This window comes from Podarcis cretensis (genome assembly GCF_951804945.1).
Source record: "Podarcis cretensis genome assembly, chromosome: 7".
Classification (NCBI taxonomy): Eukaryota; Metazoa; Chordata; class Lepidosauria; order Squamata; family Lacertidae; genus Podarcis; species Podarcis cretensis.
The window spans coordinates 69,622,310-69,645,444 of NC_137176.1; the positions used below are offsets into that span (position 1 = coordinate 69,622,310).

At 41.0% G+C, this 23,135-nt stretch overlaps 1 protein-coding gene across 3 annotated transcripts in view; it reads right to left on the reverse strand.

The window, feature by feature from the left end:
• Nucleotides 1-23,135, reverse strand: part of STK3 (serine/threonine kinase 3) — a 116,492-nt gene that overhangs the window by 44,436 nt on the left and 48,921 nt on the right. For all 3 annotated transcript variants that reach the window (XM_079984737.1, XM_079984738.1, XM_079984739.1), the window contains exons 9-10: nucleotides 14,037-14,235; nucleotides 945-1,120 (exon numbers count right to left, since the gene is read on the reverse strand). In XM_079984737.1, the coding sequence (XP_079840863.1) occupies nucleotides 945-1,120; nucleotides 14,037-14,235 (375 nt within the window). The remainder of the gene's footprint in view (nucleotides 1-944; nucleotides 1,121-14,036; nucleotides 14,236-23,135) is intronic.

Genomic DNA, 23,135 nt, shown 5'->3' on the forward strand with positions numbered 1-23,135 from the left:
CTCCCATACAGGTAAGGTGGACAATACCAGTAAAATATTGATCAATTAAGTTAGCTTAAAGATGTATATACAACAAACATTTGCCTGGTTAACACACTGAAAAGTGGGCGTTTGTTTTTACACTACAAAGTGTGTACAGAAAACATCAGCAGGATATAAGGAACAGACCTATGATTGAGTACAAGTGAAACTGAAACAGGGTCTAATAAGCAGCTAGTCATAGGATGTTCACAAACATCCTAAATGGCTGAGAATGTAGAATCAGATTCATTAGTTATTTCAGTGGTGACAGAGAGAGAGAAAACTGATGGATCACAAAGGTTTCACATGCCAAATAAAGAATTTTATCAAAAAACTGCAGTTTGCTATTCAGAAAAGATGGGAGATGCTGTCAGAGACAAGAAACCAAAAAGATAAACTAGGCCACTTCTACATTGCTAGGTTCAAGTTCATTTGACAATATGTAATTTTGAATGCACATTGGGAGAATGCACACAGTGGCTGAGACAAGTCTCTAATAGTACAGAAAACGATGAAGAGAAGGGACTACTAAACTGCAGAACATGGAATTCACAGTCTGAAAAACCCTACGATGCATCCTGTATCTGTGTTTGAAACTCCCATTGTTCTAAGCACATTTTGCAACAGGGAATTTCATTAGGGCAACCAGTTTCTGAGCTCTGGGCACAGTACTGCACCTAAGATTTCAGATTAAAACAGCAGAGTGGAAGGAAAGGTGGACTTTTTTCTGCCTCCCCACTTCCAGCTACTCTCTGAAGACTGGAGAAGAGACCCTCTAACACTGTCCTGGATTATGCTACGTAGGTGGCCATATTCCTAAGCGATTGCTACACTGCTAAGAATTCTGTATAGTGTTCATGTTTGCTGACCTCGGTTAGAAATACTACACCATGCAAAGATACCAGGAAAGCAACGGTACTCACAAAATCAAAATCGCCATCTTGAGGAACCTTCCAGTTATCGGGAAAGACATTCTTTGATATATGGTAAGATTCATGCATATTCTGGTTGCAGTTTTCATGGCTTTTATTCTTGGAGTCCTGTTTATCAAAGTAGTCCATAAAAGAAGGTCGCTGAGCCTGTGGTGATGTTGCATTTCCTAGTATGAAAATTAGAAGGCTGTGGTTAAAATTTAAAAGAGAAAAGCAGTAAGTTCCAAGTAAATTGTGTTTCTAACGGAGCTGCTCAAAAGATACCAATAGGCAGAATTAATGTTTGTTTCCTAGCAATTGGGTTCCCAGGATAGGATGACAGGGCAAACAAGAAAGAGGCATATAATCAGAGCGACAGAAACCTAATGAAATACCACTGTGATGCAAGTGAGTGCAAAAAGTGGCTTACGGCTCAAGTAACTCAGGATACATCTACAGAATTAAACATAGTTGAACTTTTGCAAATCCTGAAATTGGAGTCGAATATTTCTTCTCAGTATTTCTTTTTAGTTTTTCACATTGACACTGATATAAATGTTCCTCACATGAACAGAAACACTCCAGCTTCACCCATAGCATATAAAGATTCTGGCAAAACAGTGCCTCCAACTCCCATTCCAGCAAGGTTAGTACAGAAGGATACCATGGTTGATGGTATCAAAAATTGCAGAGAGGTCCAGGAGAACCAACAGGGACATACTCCCCTAGCCCAGTTCCTGGCACAAGTCACCCACCAAGGTGACCAAATCCATCTCTGTCCCATAATCAGGCCTGAAACAAGATTGAAATGGATCTAGATAATCAGTCTCCTCTAGAAACCCTTGGAGCTGAAATACCACCAACATGCTCCAGTATCGTGCCCAAAAATGGGACATTGAAGACTGGCTGATAATCATTCAATACGGTGGGATTCAGGGATGGATTTTTCCATGGTGGTCTTATAACTGCCTCCTTTAGGCATGCTGGCACCCTGCCTTGTTGTAAGGAGAGGCATTGATCTCTCCCTTCACCCACTCAGCCAGTCCGCTGCTGACTCTTTTGATGAGACAGAAAGGGCAAGGATCAAGCACACATGTGGTAGCTCTCACATTTCCAAGGTTCCTGTCCACATCCTCAGGCTGTACAAATTGAAAAGTATCCATTAACACCGGACTAAGGTTGTATCCAACAGCGTGTGAGGGAAGTTCCATTCATGCAATGGGTCTTCTATTTCCTCTACTCTACTCCATATGCCCCCCATCTGCTCTAGAGGGGCTCCCAATCCCCCAGAGCAGATTTTGAGGGCATGCCCGGAGCAGGGAGAGTGGAGGTGGCTTTCACGTCATTCCCAGAAGTATGTTGTATTAGCAGAGCTGCAGCATTGGATACACCCCAAATATCCCCTCTTACAAGTGGGACAACTCAATGAGAACATTCTAAGAAATGCAGAGGTGCCGATCAATCACATTCCATTTATGCTGAAAATTTACAATTCAGTCTTTGTAAATAACTGCATTGCCAGGATTTTTGCTTCTTATAGTTAAGTTTATGGCTTTACAAGCTGGTCTTTAAGAAACTATTAACGGGACAAAAAAAATGTCTACTTTACCTAAAGAAAAAGAACCAATCTCTAATTTGTGTATCAAACTGTATAGCAAAGTCAAGAAGACCATAGAAAGCAGGAGCCAATAGCAGCTTCCTCCATTTGTTGTGAACTACAACTTCCATAATTCCTGATCTTTGTCTGTGTTGCCAGAGCCTGATGGGAGTTGATAGCCCACAACAGCTGTAGGACACCACATTGGCTACCCTTCCATAGAGTAAGGGCAATTATCTCTTAAGGAAAGGGAATCCTAGGCTCATGAGGAAACTGTAATAAATTGGTCTGACACATGTTATAAGGTAATCTTACAAACTATTTAAGCGATCGTTTGGAATACAGCTTTGGTAGGAACAGCTAAACATTGCTGCAGGAAAGGAAAGTCATGCCTCACTAACTTCTTGATATTCATTCCTATTACTACAATAATCCACAAGAGAATTGCACTGACATCACTTGATTAGATGCTCAGAAAATGCAGAAGTTCCACATTAAAGGATAATCTCTAACTTGCAGAGTTTCACAATCATTTGCAGAATTGGCTGATTACTATCTTAAGCATAGCTTGGGAGAAAGATTAAGCATTTTCAGCTCCAAAGAAGCTTCCAGATACAAAGTTTGAAAGAAAGAAAGAAAGAAAGAAAGAAAGAAAGAGAAAGAAAGAAAGAAAGAAAACCAACATTTACAGAGAGTCCCTACCTGCACCCTGAAACTATATTGCTAATTTCCCCAAAATGTGTTAAATTGTTACTACACTTTGCTAGATACAATGGAGAGGGGTTATAGTTTAGGTTCAACCTGGTCCCTACCGCCCACTAGTGGGTGTTTCAGGATTCTAGGTAGGGGGTAGAGGGTTCTACGGCACAAGCTGAATCCTCCTTCCATCGAGAACTGGTGGGCAGTAAGGAAATTTTACCATCAAGAAAGATGCATTAGTGGGCGGTAGATATAAAAAGGTTGACTACCCATGCTCTAGCATTTCCATTTAAAAGGACTGCAGGGATGGGAAAGATCACCACTAGAGACCTTACAGAGCCACTCAAGGTCAGAATAGTCTGTACTGTGCTAGATGGGCCAATGGATGGATTCAAAATAAAAATGCAAAATCAACTAACACAATTCTTGTTGCCAGAGATGTCACCTTGACATGACCTTAATCCTATGCCCTTGAAGAAGGCCATCATCAACTGAGAACACACTAGATATTTTATCAAGACTATATTAATTTTATAAAGGTTTGCCTTTTAGTGCTGTTGTGAGATTTCCCTTCATTTTTGTCTGGCACACAAAAGCAGCCACTTTGAAGGAAACTGGGGGGGGGGGGACACGACACAAAAAGACCCTAACCCTAAAAGGTGGGAGAATGAAAATCATTGTGGAGACTTCCGGGTTGGCGCCATCGCCGAATGGCGGACTCCCTCCGAGCTCCGGAGGGAGCCTGCTCGGCAGGGGCTGGGTCCTACCGCGCCGGCGACGCGAGGACCCTCAAAAACCATGGGCGCTGAAACCCATGGACATGGTGACTCGGCTGGCACCTTTTGCGCCCCCCCCGACCCGCGAAGGAGCCTTTTTAAAGGCTGCGGAGCGGGTGACGGGGGGGTGGTGCTTTGAGTCCTTCGCTTCCCCTGCCGAGCGAAGCCGCATGCCATTCGACGGAGAGCGCTGACTTCTTCTATTGAAAATCTGGACTTAAAAGAATAACCCGTGAGTAATCGGAACCTGGACTAAAAAGGGGGATAATTTTTTTTAAAAAAAAATTCGGAGCGAGCGGGGGAGGCGCAAAAAGGAAGTCAGCCCCCCCCCCCTGTTGTAGAAGAGTTAAAGCAAAGGATTTGACAACTAAGATCGAGTGCAACCCTACTTTGACAAAGTTATTAACTTCGCGAGGGAAAATCATAAGACTGAGCTGGAGGAGAAAGGTGGAATTGAATTGATTAAAAAGCAACCCCCCCCCCCGGAACCCTGGGAGCGATTTGTGAGATCGCCGGGAGAAGAGAAATAGAGGTTTTGACAGCTGTCAAGGAGCTGTCAAAGCGGAAGAATAAAATAGAGAACTTTGTTACGAGGACTTTGCCGGTTACATTTGTTACAAATTGGATACAAATTGTTACAAACAAGGAATAACAAGTTATTTTGATTGGTGGACGTGATCTGGAAGGGAATTTAGTTATTGCAAACCACCTAGAGGAGCCGAGGGACATTACAAGTATTGTTGGCGTGGAATCTGACCAGAACTTTCTATCTCCTGGGAAACTGCAGAAATGGAATACTATTTTGTCTACAGAGGTCTACGCACTAAAGGAGACAATAGATTTATCTATTGAAGAATGAAAGGGACTTGACGTAATGTTTTGTTCTTGAATAACAAGCCTCTGCAGAGGAATTAGAAGCTTTTGGAATTGGAACATTTGTGCAGGAGAGCAGGGGGGAAAAAAAAAGGAGGAGTGAGATCAACAAGAACAACAAAAATAATAAGAACTGGACAAAGCTGGAAGTGGGAACATTTGGGACATCCAGATTTGACAGGTTTAAAGAAATAAAATTGGAGCTTTTACTCCTAGATATAAAAATCTGGATGGAAGAAATGGGCCTTTTTTGAGACAGACTCCTTCCAAGATTGGACATTCGAAATTAAAGAGGACTGGGAAAGGACTATGGTTTAGAGAGATGTGGGAACTCCAGGAAGACATCAGACGTCGAGGAACATTGGGAACGCAACCGGGAAAGGGGGGAGGGGAATTTGGAATCCAAAGGGTGTAAAATTATTTTTTTTATTTTTCTTCTATTTTAATCTGTATTGCATATTAAAGGGGGGAACTCGCAGAAGGGAACAGGTCGATTTTAGGGGATGGGAAAATATTTTTAAAATTGAGTCAATGATAATAAGTTTAAATTTGGGATAAGAACTTGTTGAATTTTTTTTGTTTATTTGTAAGAATTGGAATACAGGAGGGGGAGGGGAGGGGAAGTCCCGAAAAGATGTTATTTGGAAAAAGATTTTAAAATTGGATGTTTTGTTTTTTTTTGTTTTTTTATTTTGTTGTAATTGGAAAATCTTAATAAATATCATTAAAAAAAAAAATGAAAATCATTGTGGAAAAATGCCCTATGAAAACATAAACTTGTATAAGCGAACTAGCAAGCGTATTTAGTAAGGATGTGGGCTTTCCAAATTAAAGCCAGATGAAACTGTAGAAAAGCAAGAGTAGATCAGTCAAACTGTACCACCATAGAAGGACTCTAGTGCCCACTTGATTTTCCAGTCTTCCAGGTTCTGTTTTCTTGTATTGATATAGTGCATCCCTTTCTCACCAACAGTTTACCCACACAAGCCCCTACTCCTGAAAAAATATAAGGCCAGAAAACACAATGCTATTTATTGCTAGGCTGTGTATTAAAATGTTAGGTTAGAATGTCAAGCTTTGTTTTGTTCCAGATCTCAGCTTTATTTGGGCACAAGTCCCTATTTGTTGGGGGGAAATATGTTTTTACTTATTTTTTGTCATAGCGCCCAGGGGCCTCCAAGCGTGGGCGCCTATAAATAAAAAACTTATTATTGTTACTTATTTTGTCCTTGAGCAGGAAAATAGAAAGTTGAGGGAAATATATACACAAAATCTAATGTTAGCAAAGTTTTAAAAGATGTCCAATAGTTTTGCATTGCTAGGAGAGGAAGAAAATCCCCCCTCTGTCTAAACACATTTATTTCTGCAGTTGTGTGGCTTGCTGCAAAAAAACCATCTGAGAATGTGTCACCCAAACATCTACATATTTTAAGCAATCTGAAAGGGAGATCCCAGTATGTCTGGGGCTACTCCTCCCTTTAAAAGACGCCTGCTCCTTAGGAGAAAGGCGATGGCAAACCTAGACAACATATTAAAAAGCAGAGGCATCACCTTGCCAACAAAGGTCTGTATAGTTAAAGCCATGGTTTTCCCGGTAGTGATGTATGGAAGTGAGAGCTGGACCATAAAGAAGGCTGATCACCGAAGAATTGATGCTTTTGAATTATGGTGCTGGAGGAGACTCTTGAGAGTGGACTGCAAGAAGATTAAATGCATCCATTCTTAAGGAAATTAGCCCTGAGTGCTCACTGGAAGGACAGATCCTGAAGCTGAGGCTCCAATACTTTGGCCACCTCATGAGAAGAGAAGACTCCCTGGGAAAGACCCTGATGTTGGGAAAGGTGGAGGGCACAAGGAGAAGGGGGCGACAGAGGACGAGATGGTGGGACAGTGTTCTCGAAGCTACAAACATGAGTCTGACCAAACTGCGGGAGGCAGTGGAAGACAGGAGTGCCTGGCGTGCTCTGGTCCATGGGGTCACAAAGAGTCGGACACAACTAAACAACTAAACAACAACAACAACTCCTCCCTTAGTAACATTGGAAACCATTGTTGTAAAGCTCTCTGATAATTTTTATGATAGAGCAGTATACAAAGACCACCAGATCATAGGTTCCTCCAAATGCATCATCTATAAGTCGCCTTTTGCTTCTCCCAGAATACAATTAATTCCAACATGAGGAATAAAAATGCTTTCCCCCACTCATTTCTGAACCCACCCTATTCCTGTGACCGTAGTTTGTTTTAACTGTTTTTAATGTTGCATTTTTTATTATTTCAACACGCCCAGGGACCTGCTGGTGAAGGGTGGAAAATAGGTTTAACAACAACAACACACAGTACTGGGCTGAGAAAAAGCAATCCTGCATCACTGGTGGAGTAGAATGAATGATTTTTAGGAATCTTTAGGGTTAGCAACTCTGCAGATTTATCAGTCACAGCGTTTCATATCTTCACTGCATCCTAAAAGAGCTACATTAAGAGACAGTGAACAAACAGATACAGAGGGATGCCAGTGAAGGGATCACAGCAACTTTGCTTCTACCCAGTCATTTTTCACCTCAAGCCAGACCTCATGGCTTTGTTCTGTCCAAACTAACTATGAGCCATAGCCAAGAACAAACCTTGGTTACAACACGATTAGTCTGGAGAGAGCTAAACCATGAGCCTGGTTCAGAGGACAAGCAAACTATGAGGGAGAAATGAAGAGGTTGCATGAAACAGGCCAATGAAATCATCTAAAAAGATCCTGGGGTTCTCATCTCATGCTCTGATTTCCAGAAAGGGAATAGTCTTTCAGCTTACGGTGGGCAGACACACTGTGGGAAGAGACAGGAAAGTTCCTTCCTCGTAACATGCACAAGACCAAACAGATCATATGTTAAGAGACTGTACGAATTCCTCTCTCAAGCTCAATTCACACATAACCCATGAGCCATGCTTACCACCAAGACCCAAACTGCATGAATACAGGAAGAATGCCCACATGTGCTGGTATAATTTTTAATATATTTAAGAGAACCATCTGAAAATAAGTGATTTCACAGTCGTTTTAAAAAAATCAAGTGCACCAAACCAATCCTAAGAGCTGCTTTATTGAACTGCTTCCCAGGCCTTTCAGCATCTAAATCATATTTCAGCACCATTATTAATATTTTAGCCTCTATTTTTATGGCAGCTGGATAAACTTTAGCCCTTATGGGGTTGTTTTTGTTCTCTCTTGATTAAGACATGTTTGTGGCTCGTATTGTGTTTATTTTCTATTTTGGTACTAGCCTTTGTCTTAATGGACTTGAGTGTTGAACTTTGATTGTTTTATGTGGATTTTATGATTTTAATTTTTTTTTTAATGATTGTCATCCAGAGAACTTGGGTTTTGGAGTGACTGATAAATACGTTACATAAATAAATAAGTTCCAATATAACACAACTAAAAAAGGGGTGGCTATAGGGCTTCAAAACAGAACACATGTCAAAAGATGCATCAATAATTTGTGAAGTTGAAGTAACATCCACATTCCTTGGACACAATTTGTTATTGGGGCAGATCATTTCTTTCCAGAGCAATAACATAGTTTAATGATTAACACAGAAACCAAGTATACTGCTGAAACAGCACAAAACTATTAAAGAATTTCACATATGACCACACTGCATTATGTGGAAGAAATTTATCACATACTGGGAGGAGATAAAAGGGAAACACTAATTGAGGACACACCAAAATCACAACGATGACTCATTCCAGTTTTTCTACACAGAACAGAGTCCTCTCTTCAAATAGGCAGAACAAAATCATATTTCCAAAAGCTGGAGAACCACCTCATCAAGTTTCATTATTGAAGCTAAGCAGTTTTGAGCCTGGTCAATACCTGACTGGGAGAATGTCTAGCAACAAGATGTAGGTAGCTTTAAGTTCAGTGTAGGAAGTGAAAGATGCATATGTAAATAATAGGAAAATTAAATAATTCCTTATACTATATAATAGTGAAATTAAGCATTTTATGACAAAGGTGAATGATCAGTCCAGTTCACTACTTTTTATACTTTCAACAGAATCTGGTGTCACCTCTTAACTGAGGAGGCAACAGTCCTCCATAAAGTATGGTTGGTAGCTATCTGAAGGGTAGATTTCCTTTGGCTTAGGCAGGGATGGTATGTTGGGTTATGGCTCCACATTCTGGTCAAGGCAGGAAGTAGGAGGATGCTCCCATGATGCTCTAGTTTGCAGACTTGCCAAGAATCATGAGCCCATGAACTTAAAGAGAAACTTAGAAAAACAAGCACCAGAAAATAAACAGTAGTGGAAAGCCTGCTTCCAATACTATCAGCAAAATAGCTTAACAGATCAGTGGATGTATGGTCCCTATAAAAATATATGCAGTCGTATCATCCGTGCTAAAGCGAAGGAAATCTACTGTTCAGGTAGGTACCAATCAAACTATTTATCTTCAGCTATCAGGGATGGTACGTTGGGATACACCAAAGCTAATCTTCTTTGGAGATCAATCGTAGTCGAGTAAAATTGTCTTCCATGAAAAATAGGGCAGGTCCCTGGACTGCATCCAACTGTGCAATGTTCTATGGAAGGACCTGCTGAATGGCATATGAAATTATTTGGAGAAGCCCATGCAGCCACTTCACAAACATCAGGAAGAGGCCTATTAGTAGCGAAAGCTGAAGAAGAAGAAGAAGAAGCCATCATGGAATGAGTAGTCAGTCTCAAAGGAGCTGGTATCTTTAACACCTCATATGCCATCCATTTAGACAGAGTGGGCACACAAACCTTTCTACCCAGAGGCGCTGGATGGAAAGACACAAAAAGAGAATCTGCTTGTATGAGCAATTGGTTCTGGCTATGTACATTTTAATGGCTCTCCATACATCCATGAGATGTACCATGATCCATTAGATCCATTAAGATGAAGCTGAGGGGAGAGAGGAAAAACACTCAAGATGAAAGTCTGAAAACAAGACAGAAGAAAGATCAATAGAATCAATAGAAAGATCAATAGAAGAATACACAGGTGCCAAGAGCGATCATAACTGAATTCATCATAGCAAAGCCAGGAAATGAACTAAAGCATCATAGGAGCCTCAGTCTGCTTCCAAAACCTTCTTTCCTGCCCTGAGACATAATCCAACACACAACCCGTGCTATTTGGAGGGAACTTTTCCAGCCTAAATAATATAAACAGAGTACCAATTAAAGAAGGGCTCTGTGTTCAGTGAAATGTAGTGATGATCTACAGGATAACTAGTAAGTGACACTCAGTGCAAAAGGGGGACTGTTTTTAAGCCTGTTTCAACAAAACGTAAGTGTGGGCAGGTTTGAGGCATCCAAGTGGCAGGCTCTGTTCCTGACTTCATTAAAACACTTACAGAGAGCATCCGCTTACACTGTTATATGTGCAGAGTCTTCTATCTAGGCCAGAGGTCAGTAATACGGCACCCATAGGGGCACCTGCACCCATAGAGACCTTCCCTGGTGCCCACAGGATCCTCTCCCCCAATGAAATTCAGCATGAAATAAGCTTTCTATTGTAGCAAATAAAATAGGTTGTAGTGTGCAAATATGCACATGGGTCCAAAGGACTGCGGAACCCTGGTCTATGCTATCAGGAACACTGCTTTTCAGTTATGCCCAAATGCCCAGAGAGAATCCTAAGACTTCCTAAGATGTACAGCTACAATGCAGGGCAGCATTCTACAGATATCTCATGAAAGTGCAGAAGTTCAGAGGTAGACGGACTACTTGAAAAGTATTTGTGAAGATCAGACAACATTTGTAGGTTTGCAAGAAGTTTTGTGAGGAGTATTATTGGAAGTATTGCAAAAATGGAGAAGGGGAAGGATGATTTGTTAAGAGATGTAAAAGCAATATAAAGTTAAGAAATGCATAAGAAGTGGTTAAAACGGTGGATCATGAGAGGTGCTGATGGAAGTCTAAAAAGATTGTATAAGTGATAGGTTTTGTGGTACATTTTATAATTTATATGTATAGTGTGTGTGTGTGTGTGTGTGTGTGTGTGTGTGTGTATGAAGTTCAGAGGTAGAACCTGCCACCACAATACCAGACTTTACAGAATTTAAAAGTCTGTATAAGGTTATAATGGACCACAAACCCATGGAGTTGTGTATTTCCAAAAAATGAGAGAAGCTAGAGTATGTATGGGAAACTTAACATTAACAGAGGGTACTCATTCTGCAATTAAAAGAAATGTTTTTTTAAGAGTTGCACAGCGCATTTTGCACATAAAAGATAAAGGTAAAAGGTAAAGAACCCCTGGACTGTTAAGTCCAGTCAACGGTGACTATGGAGTGCGGCGCTCATCTCATTTCAGGCCAAGGGAGCTGGCGTTCGTCTGCAGACAGCATTTGCGAGTCATGTGGCCAACATGACTAAACCGCTACTGGCACACGGAAGACCATGACAAGTGCCAAAGCGCACAGAAACAGTGTTTACCTTCCCGTTGCAGCAGGAACTATTTATCTACTTGAACTGGAATGCTTTCAAACTGCTAGGTTGGCAGAAGTTGGAACACAGCAACAGGAGCTCACCCTGTCATACGGATTCAAACTGCCAACCTTCCGACTGGCAAGCTCAAGAGGCTCAGTGGCTTAGACCACAGCGCCACCCGCATCCCTTCTCTTTCACATATACCATGGACTGGAAAGTTGTGCCTATCTCTTTGTGAATATATTTCCATCCAGAGTAATTCATCCATTATTCTTCTTGGAACTCTTACATTTGCTTTACATAACATTATCTTCATGATGTTTTATAATACCCTTCTACCATATGTTAAATATTAGTTCAAGATCTTGATAATAAATCTCTCCATTATCCATAGAAGTTTATAAAGCAAATACCTATTTCGGCATCGTACACAAATTAAAACATGTATTAAGTGTTTTATGGATTGAATCATTCTACTCAAGAGTCATCACTCATCAACAGAACTGTTTATTATCTTTTAGCTGGAGATAAAAATCCCTGGTCTACTGTACATAAGCACTGCAAAATAAACAAAATCCTGTCTTAAATTGCCAGCTCCACTTCTACAAGTCACAACAAGCATGTTTCTAACATTCAAAGAAGTTAAATCTTTTCAGACTTTAATATGGCACATAAAGCTGCTTCAGTTCATCCTAGCAATAGATTAAAAGGTAAAGGTACCCCTGCCCGTACGGGCCAGTCTTGACAGACTCTGGGGTTGTGCGCCCATCTCACTTAAGAGGCCAGGGGCCAGCGCTGTCCGGAGACACTTCCGGGTCACGTGGCCAGCGTGACATCGCTGCTCTGGCGAGCCAGAGCCGCACACGGAAACGCCGTTTACCTTCCCGCTGGTAAGCGGTCCCTATTTATCTACTTGCACCCGGAGGTGCTTTCGAACTGCTAGGTTGGCAGGCGCTGGGACCGAGCAGCGGGAGCGCACCCCGCCGCAGGGATTCGAACCGCCGACCTTTCGATCGGCAAGTCCTAGGCGCTGAGGCTTTAACCCACAGCGCCACCTGCGTCCCCTAGCAATAGATTATATTAGGCTAATTTTGTCATATGTGTATTTGCCAGACATATGGCAGGATAGCCATCAGATGGGCAACTGATGTTTCTTCTGCATTTCAGGAGAGAAAATATTAGACACTTTACATTGCCAGAAGTTATGACTGAACAGTCATACCACCAATGTTTTAACTAACTTCCAGCAGTGCTTTTGCAAAACTTAATTCATTCAGCTGAATGTGTTGGGAGAGACGAAATGCTTTTGGAAACCTCAGTTAATATTTGAAGGCACTGGGCAAAAGGCAAGCAGTCATAATAGCAAAAGACAGAAAGTTTGTGACAAGGAGTGCCAATATTGTACATTTACCTTTTGAACAGATAGTGAACACATTACACATCTCACGACACATTAAGCCATAAGCTATAATAAAATGTATTTTTTCACCAACTGGCAGCATGCTAATGCATACTGCTCCATTCTAAGTTTTAATTTATATATTTTTAAACTGTTGCAATATCTGTATTGTCCCTGTTATACCTAATTGCAAATTCAAATGTATCCCTATCGTGTTTTATGACTTCCTTGATATTGTATGTGGGCTGTCTGATACCGAAATAGATGCTCTGTTACCGAAATAGATGTCTGTTACCGAAATAGATGTTACCGAAATAAATATTGTATTGTATTGATATTGGTATTGTATTGTATTGATATTGTATGTGGAACTGGTCTGTTACTGAAATAAAATTCATACTGCTCCATTGTGCCTCTTTTGCACCTCCTTTTCCTCAGCCAGACTCCTTTCCCTTATTTCTTCTCAGCATTACAAGACAACCAGCACTTGTGGTTTGTTTCTCTTCAAACAAATCCCAAGTGGAAACCAAAGTAGCCAAGCCAACATCCTGGTTTGTTTCCTCCCAACTGCAGAAAAGGAGGGAAAGGGGAGGACTGAAGCAAGCATGATTGATCAGTGTGCACCAGCACACTTTTTTGCTTGCGGTAAACCATAGTTTATTTTTAACCATGGCATAACAAGATGTGCAAACCAGGCCAATGCTTTATGACATCATTTTTAAAAATATGCCCTTTACATTGTTCAACCATTAACTCCTGGCTATAAATCTATATGACTATCATAGAACTGGCTCCAAATGGCTCTGGGTTTGACTGGTGTGCCCTTAATGAAAAGTGTTCTATAGTTCTAAAATATATTTTAATTTTTCCAGTTATCCTACGTGAAATGTTATGTGAAGGACTTAAATAAAAATGAAATCACATTTAAAACTTATATTTAGTTCCATAATATAGGATGAAGTAAGCAAAGTATTTATAAGTAATATTACTAATAAAGGCAATCCAGAGGCCGTGAGCCGTCTTGCAGAAGAGATCTGTGTGTTCATGAAATTTTCTGCCAAAGGGCAGACATATTGTCAGGGAAAACTAGGTCAAGTACACATGTGAATCTCATCTGCACAAACCACAAGAATGTAGCCAATATCTACATGGACAACTTCCTTTCCCAAAGTTTTAACTCCAACATTCTTTTGTAGAATCCATAAGATAATTGATTTTAAGTGCATATTTATTGATAACAATTTATATATCTAGAGGGAAAACAGAACATGCTTTAAACAGAAAGGAAAATTAAACATACTTTTCATAGTTCCATCTTCATCTTCATCATCGTCATCATCACTGTTTATCACCATGGTCCCCAAATCAGATTCAAGCATGGTGCTATTATGTTCAATCATTGTCTGAGCACTGTCACTCATAGTACTTGTGGCTCTCATTGTACAGGCACTTTCTGAATTTGTCTTCACCATGGTATGGGAGTCCAGCTCATCCTCATCCTGTAAAAATGTTTAAATAGAAATTACTTCCAAACACATAGTGATCTTGAGGGCAAAAGAACTTCCAATCACACACTCTGAATGCCTTAGTTCTTTCTTCACATCATGGCTTGTCACATTTAAATTCTGGGTGATATCCAACTAAGTCCTGCTTAGAATAGACTCACGGAAATCAATGGAATTGTGCTCTATAACACTGTGAAACACTGTAGCATTTCTTGTTTCTCATATTGAATTTTGGGGCATGTCAGATTTAAGATTTACGGTTATTTTCATGGTTAGGAGAAGGGTTGTAGCTCAGTGGTAGAGAATCTGCTTTGCATGCAGACGGTCCCAGGTTCACTCCCCAGGATCTCCAAGAAAGACAAGGAGAGAATGCCGTCTAGAATCCTAGAGAGATATTGCCTATAATTGCAGACAGTGCTGAGCTAGATGGACCAATGCTTTGACATGGTATGTGGCAGATTCCAATGTTCATCATTTCCAATCTTCTCCTTCCCCATCCCCACTCCACAACTTGAAGCCAAATAAATGTTTAGTTGTTTTGCTTGGTACACTGTTTAATTCTCTCTTTCTCTCCCTCAACTATTAAAGGAGCTCAGAGCAGCAAACACACAAGCAGTAAAAAACCTAAAAACCATTCCAGTATAGATGCAGTAGGGAAAGATCTCTACTTAAAAGGCTTGTCGCTTCTCCAACACAGTTGCTCCTTCCTCACTGCTCCTCAATAAATTAGGTTTGGTTAAATGTTACACGGGACATGGGTGGCGATGTGGCTTAAACCACAGAGCCTAGGACTTGCCGATCAGAAGGTCGACGGTTTGAATCCATGCAACGGGGTGAGCTCCCGTTGCTCAGTCCCAGCTCCTGCCAACCTAGCAGTTCGAAAGCACGTCAAAGTTAGGTAAACGGCATTTCCGTGCGCTGCTCTGGTTCGCCAGAAGCAGCTTAGTCATGCTGGTCACATGACCCGGAAGCTGTACGCCGGCTCCCTCGGCCAATAAAGCGAGATGAGCGCCGCAACCCCAGAGTCGGCCACGAATGGACCTAATGGTCAGGGGTCCCTTTACCTTTACTTTAAATGTTACACAGAGAGAACTAACATGGTAGTTGGGGACAATGAGCAACGTTAAGGAAAAGTTTAGCGCTTTCCCAAATTTTGTAATAGCTACCTGAAATATATCCTACAAGGATTTTAAAAAAATATGTCATGTTTTCCACTGTATTTTATTGTCCTATCTACCTAGATAATTCTTCACAACTTTCCCTAGTAAGCACCAAAGCACACTTGGTTATGCCCCACACTGCCCTGCAGCCCCCAGTGCATCCTCAAAAGGGGGAAGCCCCAGGTGCAGATCGGGGGGAGTACTTGATACAACCCACAGTTTTTACACAGCACTAGCAACAAGTAAAAGCTATGGTTTTCCCAGTAGTGATGTATGGAAGTGAGAGCTGGACCATAAAGAAGGCTGATCACCGAAGAATTGATGCTTTTGAATTATGGTGCTGGAGGAGACTCTTGACGAGTCCCATGGACTGCAAGAAGATCAAACCTATCCATTCTTAAGGAAATTAGCCCTGAGTGCTCACTGGAAGGACAGATCATGAAGCTGAGGCTCCAATACTTTGGCCACCTCATGAGAAGAGAAGACTCCCTGGAAAAGACCCTGATGTTGGAAAAGATGGAGGGCACAAGGAGAAGGGGATGACAGAGGACGAGATGGTTGGACAGTGTTCTCGTAGCTACCAGCATAAGTTTGACCAAACTGCGGGAGGCAGTGGAAGACAGGAGTGCCTGGCGTGCTCTGGTCCATGGGGTCACGAAGAGTCGGACACGACTAAACAACAGCAGCAGCAAGACAAAAACAACTGGAAAGCATTCTGTGAAAGAAGAATCTCAAAAACAGAAAGAGGATATATGCATCCCCCTTACTGTTAATTCACATGACTTGCCCACCTTGCCTGTTGTTTACTGTCACTAATACTAGCTCTTCAATGCCTCAGGCAGCAGCCCTTTCCCAATCCTGTTACCCAATGTAGTTTTAACAGAAATTTAACAAGAACTTAGAAAGCTGCTTTATAGAGTCAGGATGTTGCTCCATCTAGCTCAGCACTGCCTTCACTGAGTGGTAGCAACTCTGCAGGATTTCAGACAGGGGTCTGCCCCACTCCTACCTGAAGATGCCAGGGACTGAACTGCAGCCTTCTCCATGATAAGCAGATGCTCTACAAGTGACCTAAGGCTCCACCCCTAGGGACATGTATAAAAACCTCAATAGAAATGAGTCCAGGAGATCAAAAGGGCATTGCATATCATGGGGGGGGGGTTTAAAAAATAAAATCTCAATGGGCAAAGGCAATTCCTTTCATTTGTATGTACTTAAAGGGTTTGTTAAGCTATGATAAAAGGGGGAAGAAGAAAACCCGTTGATACTTTGTAGAGAAGTATCTGCTGAGCAGATGCTTCGGGACCGTGGAACAGAGTTAATTCCAGCAAAGGATACAAAAACATTTCCAATCAGTGGCAGTAATGTGCCAGGAATGTAAAACAGAGAACTGATGATAATCCAGTTCATGAATCATAAAACCCATATGGAATAGAAGTATTTGAAAACATTATTAGGAAATCCTACTCTCTTTCTGAAGTTAGATTTAGAGGATGTGCACAATATCCCAGCTATTTAAGGACTAACATGCTGTTCTATGCCTCAAGTCCTGTTACAAGGGCACATTCTACAACCCACAGAAAAACATCAGAATGCAAAAGAGCTGCTTGTTGATTGTATAAAAGCTTCCAATTAAGTGTTTAATTTTAGGTGACTCAATAAAAAGCAAATTCTTTGATTTGTAGCCCTCTTTGAGGGCCAAATAAAACCAGCCAAATACGCTTCGAAAGTCTATCCTAACATCAAGTTTACAAAATAGCCCTACGGATTTCAATGGCTAATGAAAAAGCCACGTACCACTAATCAGTGCCATCGTGAAGAAAACGATCCTGCTGTCCTGGGGGGAGTAAACTTATGAAGCACTGACTGTGTCTGATGATACCCATGACACAGACTAAAACTATAAAAATCAGGGTTGCTGGCATTATTGTATTTATTTTTTTTAAGTTGCAAGTTAGTAAGATAAACTCAGCTGAAAGTGCACTGGCTGTCTTTCAGGAATAGTTATTTTTCTCTAGCCTATTTACAGAAAGATAGACTAATATTTTCATATGCAAAAAATATATGTGGAATGTAATTCAAATGCCTAAATGTGTGTTCTACTGATTTATAAATCAGTAAAATCACGACCTTGTTTCCGGGGGGGACGGGGGACTACGACCCTAAATACCACATTGTTAACAAAGTTTCTTTTGAAATAAGTGATTAAGTGAGCCACAGCTTCAGAGATAAGTCTCAGTTTATTGGCCATAATGAAAATCAGCAATTAACAACAGCAGCACAAGAAGAAATTCACGGTAACAATTTGCTACTATTCACAATTCCTTGCTGAGTTTGTCTTACAAATCAAATTTCTACCATTTCCTTTTCCCCCTTGCTGTACATGTCAGTCCTCTAACATAAGATCTCTTTCAAATGTCTCCTTCCACACTTTTTAATATCTCTACCTCCATTTCTTCAGATTCAAATACTTCAGGAGTTGTATACGCTCCTTTATATAAACAATAATCAGAGTTTTCTATTTCACGTCCATGGAATAGCACTAATACAATTTGCAGTTCAAATTTGGATCTAAATCCATAAATTCAAGCAAATTTATTTACAGGTAATTAAAAAGAACAATTCAGGACTATTGTAACCAATGGTAATCCCTAAATTTCTCTCATTTCATGTTTCACTAAAGAAAGATTGGCAGGACCCTCTAGGTCAGGGGTCAGCAACCTTTTTCAGCTGTGGGCCGGTCCACCGTCCCTCAGACCATGTGGTGGGCCAGACTATATTTGGGGGGGGGGGGCGGAATGAACGAATTCCTATGCCCCACAAATAACCCAGAGATGCATTTTAAATAAAAGCACACATTCTACTCATGTAAAAACATGCCAATTCCCGGACTATCTGCAGACCAGATTGAGAAGGCGATTGGGCGACATCCGGCCCACGGGCCTTAGGTTGCCTACCCCTGCTCTAGGTTTTCGCTCCATCATGAATGGAAGGGGCTTCTGTTCAGTGCAGTATCACTCACAAAGGGGGCCTTCCATGAATGCAACTCTCCTTCAGCTCAATGAGTGAAAGCTGAATTGCTGAACTATGCTAAATTATATTAATCTGGCCTATACTCTCCAAAAGAAACATGGAATCAACAAGAAATATTGGTTGAGTGAGCAAGAAAGCAATGGGTTTTATGGGCCTCCTTGCTGATGGATGATTTCTGTTGAGTGCTCCAAAAACAAAACTTTTTGTTTCCAATTTGTTTCTACTCAAAATAAATATGTTCACAAGCCTATGTGTTTGTGTTCTTCCCAAGGGCAAGTCTGCAAGATTGGCAAGCCAGAAAATTACATGGAACCATGCACACTCCATAATGCACTGTTAATCGCACGGTGAAATCCACGCCTTGTCAACCAGAATACCTACATTTCAGAGGAAGTGAAGAAGGTAAGGAGGACAACAATACCACCTACAGAAATTATTTAAGTCTCCCATTTATCCTAACATAGCTCCTCATTACAGGATCAACATGCTGCACCCCTTTGTATTCGAGTTCCTTTCATTTTAAGCAGGACACGGATAGCATTTCTAAAAGAAAATTCAGTTGCTTCAGATGTTTTGGAGAAGCCTTGTCTTTTTGTCCAGGCTTTCCCTGACCCATAAGGTTGGTACATGTTTGAGTCCTCTGAATTTCTGTTTTATTTGCTTTCATCTACTTTTATGTGTTTTTATACTCCTGCTTTATTGGTTTTAGGTTGTGTTTTCGTTTTAATAATACAGTATTTGTTTTTTAGACTGTACACAGCTTACAGATTTTTGAAATATGTAGCAGCCTATAAATGCTTTCAAATGAATTAATGAATCAATATGGAACTCTTTACATACTAATAAACAGAATATCATGTCATAAAAAAACAAGTTTGGACATTCCCTCAAGACATGTTTAATGCCTCAGTACACCACCGGATAGGGCCACTATATTCCTTATACAAGGAATGTATATGCACTCCTCCTGATGGGAGAAAAATTAAAAATATAATTGTAAGTTCCCTTATTTATAAATTGCAGTATTTCTAAAATTATTTCTGTTCTAGCATGTTAGAGACAATTTTTTGGTTGGGATTTTTTTAAAGCAGTAGGTCTACCACATCTACAGCAGTCACATTAATTTTAATATTAATTATATGTGACAATCTTTGCCAATTAATTTTCATATTAATTATATATATAAAATCTTTTTCCATTCAGATGCCATGTCTTTTGTGTTGTACAGCTGGGAGAAAGTTTGCTGATTTTTAAGTTTTCTGCAATTCGTCTCTCTACTCTTTATTTCTGATCTGAAGTATTCAAAATTTTCTATAAAAGCAATGACAGCATCTGCCAAGGAATTTGGAAATGCTTTTCTAGATCACTGGGCCAAAAGGGCAACATAATTTGAGTGTCTTGATGTAAAGCTGGAACCTTGTTAAATAAACAGCAGAGAAAAAAGTGAAAACAGATACTAGAATTAATTACTCTACCCCATACAGCTGTAAGCAGTCAAGACGGCTGATATATGCAGTGCAACTCACAGAACTGTAGAGCTGGAAGGGACCCCAAGGGTCATCTAGTCCAACCCCCTCCAAGGCCGGAAACTTTTGCCCAACGTGGGGCTCATGACCCTGAGATTAAGAGTCTCACTGGATAGTTGCTGCCAGTCAAAGTAGACAATACTGAACTAGATTGGCCAGTGGTGAAACTCTGTACAGTGGTACCTTGGGTTACATACACTTCAGGTTACAGACTCCGCTAACGCAGAAATAGTACCTCGGGTTAAGAACTTTGCTTCAGGATGAGAACAGAAATCGTGCTCCGGTGGCACGGCGGCAGTGGGAGGCCCCATTAGCTAAAGTGGTGCTTCAGGTAAAGAACAGTTTCAGGTTAAGAACAGACCTCTGGAACGAATTAAGTACAGTGGTACCTCAGGTTAAGTACTTAATTCGTTCCGGAGGTCCGTTCTTAACCTGAAGCACCACTTTAGCTAATGGGGCCTCCTGCTGCCACCGCACCGCCAGAGCATGATTTCTGTTCTCATCCTGAAGCAAAGTTCTTAATCCAAGGTAATATTTCTGGGTTAGCGGAGTCTGTAACCTAAAGCGTATGTAACCTGAAGCGTATGTAACCCGAGGTAACACTGTACTTAACCCAAGGTACCACTGTATAAGGCAGCTTCCTATGTTCTTCCTGCACATTCTTTAAAAACAATTGTGTTCTGTAACTTAAAGTAATTAACAGTTAACGGATTGGATGAACTTGTGCTTTTTAAAAACACACACATACACAGACATGTATTCTAGGAGAGATTTCAATAAATTTGTGTTGTGTTCATTATTAGGGTCTGGCATATTTTCCAGTCAGGAAAATGTTTGAATAGGTTAGCTTGGCTACCGATAGCCTTTATCTTCCCCTACAGTATGTTCATTCTATTAGTTCAACAGGCAGAACCTTGCTTTGTAAATATCTGAAGATTCTCGGAAGATGTAATGCAGAGCACAATTTAACAAAATGTATCTCTCCCCACCCACCTCTTATCGCTAGTAAAGAGAAGAGAATTTGTGATCCATCTTGGATCTCAGTATCAATTTTAACTAATCAGCGCTGCCTCTAGGTCCCAGCTCACAGAGGACCAACGCTAGGCTGTAATAATGTACAAAAGTCTTTATTGAAGTTCAGTTTCCATTTCAAAGCCACAGCGTGCAGCCCTACGTCTTAAACCCTAGATCGGCGAAGTCCTGTCTGAGTCTCCTCCCCTATGACACCAGTTTAAGATCCTAGCCCTGCTCCACCTTTTACGCTGCTCTCTCCTCCTCTGGGTCCTCCTGCCCGCTGGGGCATTGCCCTTTCTGGACTCTTCCGACGCTGAGTCACTTAGCTCCTCCCCCTCCCTCCGGCGGGCTTTAGGACCCGGTTCCCAATCCTCATTCTCTGCTGTCCCGCGCTCCTGTACATTTGAACTTGCCTCTCGCGCCAGCCCAGTGACCTTTCTCCTAACCGTTACACTACTTCGGTCACTGCTTCCCTCTTCCGGGACACTGGCCGGATCTGACCTCTCCTCCGTTGTCCGACTTTCTGATGGAGGCGTGGTCAGCCCTGCCTTATCTTCTCTCCCTGGTGGGGAATGCACTGGCCCCGATCCTTGGGACTCTTCCCCCCCACTCTGCTCTGGTGGGGAAGCTGGTCCTGATTTCCAGCTACTGCTCTGGGAGTCCCTGCTGCCCCCTTGCTCCTGGGGCGTTCCCCTTGGGAACCCCCTACCCCTGGCCACTGGCGCCCCCTTCTGTGAATCTTCCGATTCGCTGGAGAGGCTCATGGAATCCCTCGGTCCACTGTCCTCTTCTCCTACGCTCCCCTCGGATTCTTCCCCTTCGCTCTCCATCTCCTCTCTTCCCTGTGCCTCTGCTCCTGAGCCCCTGACATCTGTCTTATATACGCAAGATCACTAGAGGGCAGCAAAGACAAGTAGAGTGTAATGCACAACTTTGCGGACTTAAATGAACTAAATTTAATACTCTATACAATAAACACCTCATCACTGCTTTGGGGTGGGGAAAATGTGAATATAATTACAGTTTGCTTTTTTAAAATATTACTAGAGTAGCCTATGATCACATAAAAGATGAGGAAATTCAGGAGCTCTAAAAACTGAGCATTTGAGCAAGTTTTTCAACAAATAAGACAACCTGTACAAATACTGTAAAGTGAAATAGAACTATATATCAGATTCACTACTTCCGCGGGTTAATCATTATTGTCAATTAGCACATAAAAAGTTATTGTGCTATTTTACAAGCTATCGTAATAATGGGCACACTTCCAGTGCTAGCTAAAATCGTATTGATTTCTCTCTCTTCTTCAAGAAGTCACAGGGATCCAATTATTTGATTAACATTTAGAAAAACTTAAATGAATAGAGCCATAAAATGTATATGGCATTACAGCAAAGGTGTGGAGGAGGGGGACTACTGCTCTTTATTAAAAATAAAAATTAATTCCTGGCCCTAAGAAAATATTTCATAAGAAAAGGCTGCCTTAAACAACAACTGGACAGCATATTTACCCACATTTTTGAAAGGCACACAAAATTCAAAGAATCCTGGCCTGACTTAAAAATAAGTAGGTTTCCAGCTATAATAGTTTCAGAAACACTTTTGAAAAACATGATGGCAAAACAAGAAGGCTAGAAACAGGAAGGTGATTCAGCTCTTTTTAAACTACCCGGATTTCTATCTCTCTCAAGAGTTAATATCAAGTAATTAGATATATAAGGAAGTTGAACTGTAGGAATTAGTAACATAGAAGCAAGCATACTACACCAATAAATCTAACTGCTTTTTTGTTCTTAGTTATTACCATAAAAAGCACAGCATTTTATTTTTGTCATTAGGAAGTGTTTTCAAACAATCTTGTGGTAATGTAGATATTGAAATGTGAAGCAAAAAGATACACTAAGAGTTGACTATTAGTTCATTTCTTTAAAGATCCTTTGAAATAAATATTTGGACATGTTTCTTGGGCGCTGCCAGGCAACGAGTTGCTTTACGTTTCCATAATACAGCTGCCTGACATCAGAATCAAATTTGCATCACACTTCAAAAATGCATAAAAGAAGAGATAGATCATGTTTAGTAATGCTTAAACCAACATTTAAACTTTGATATTGGGATTAACCTTCTGTAGAGTACTCAGCTTGGACTTTTTACTTAATTA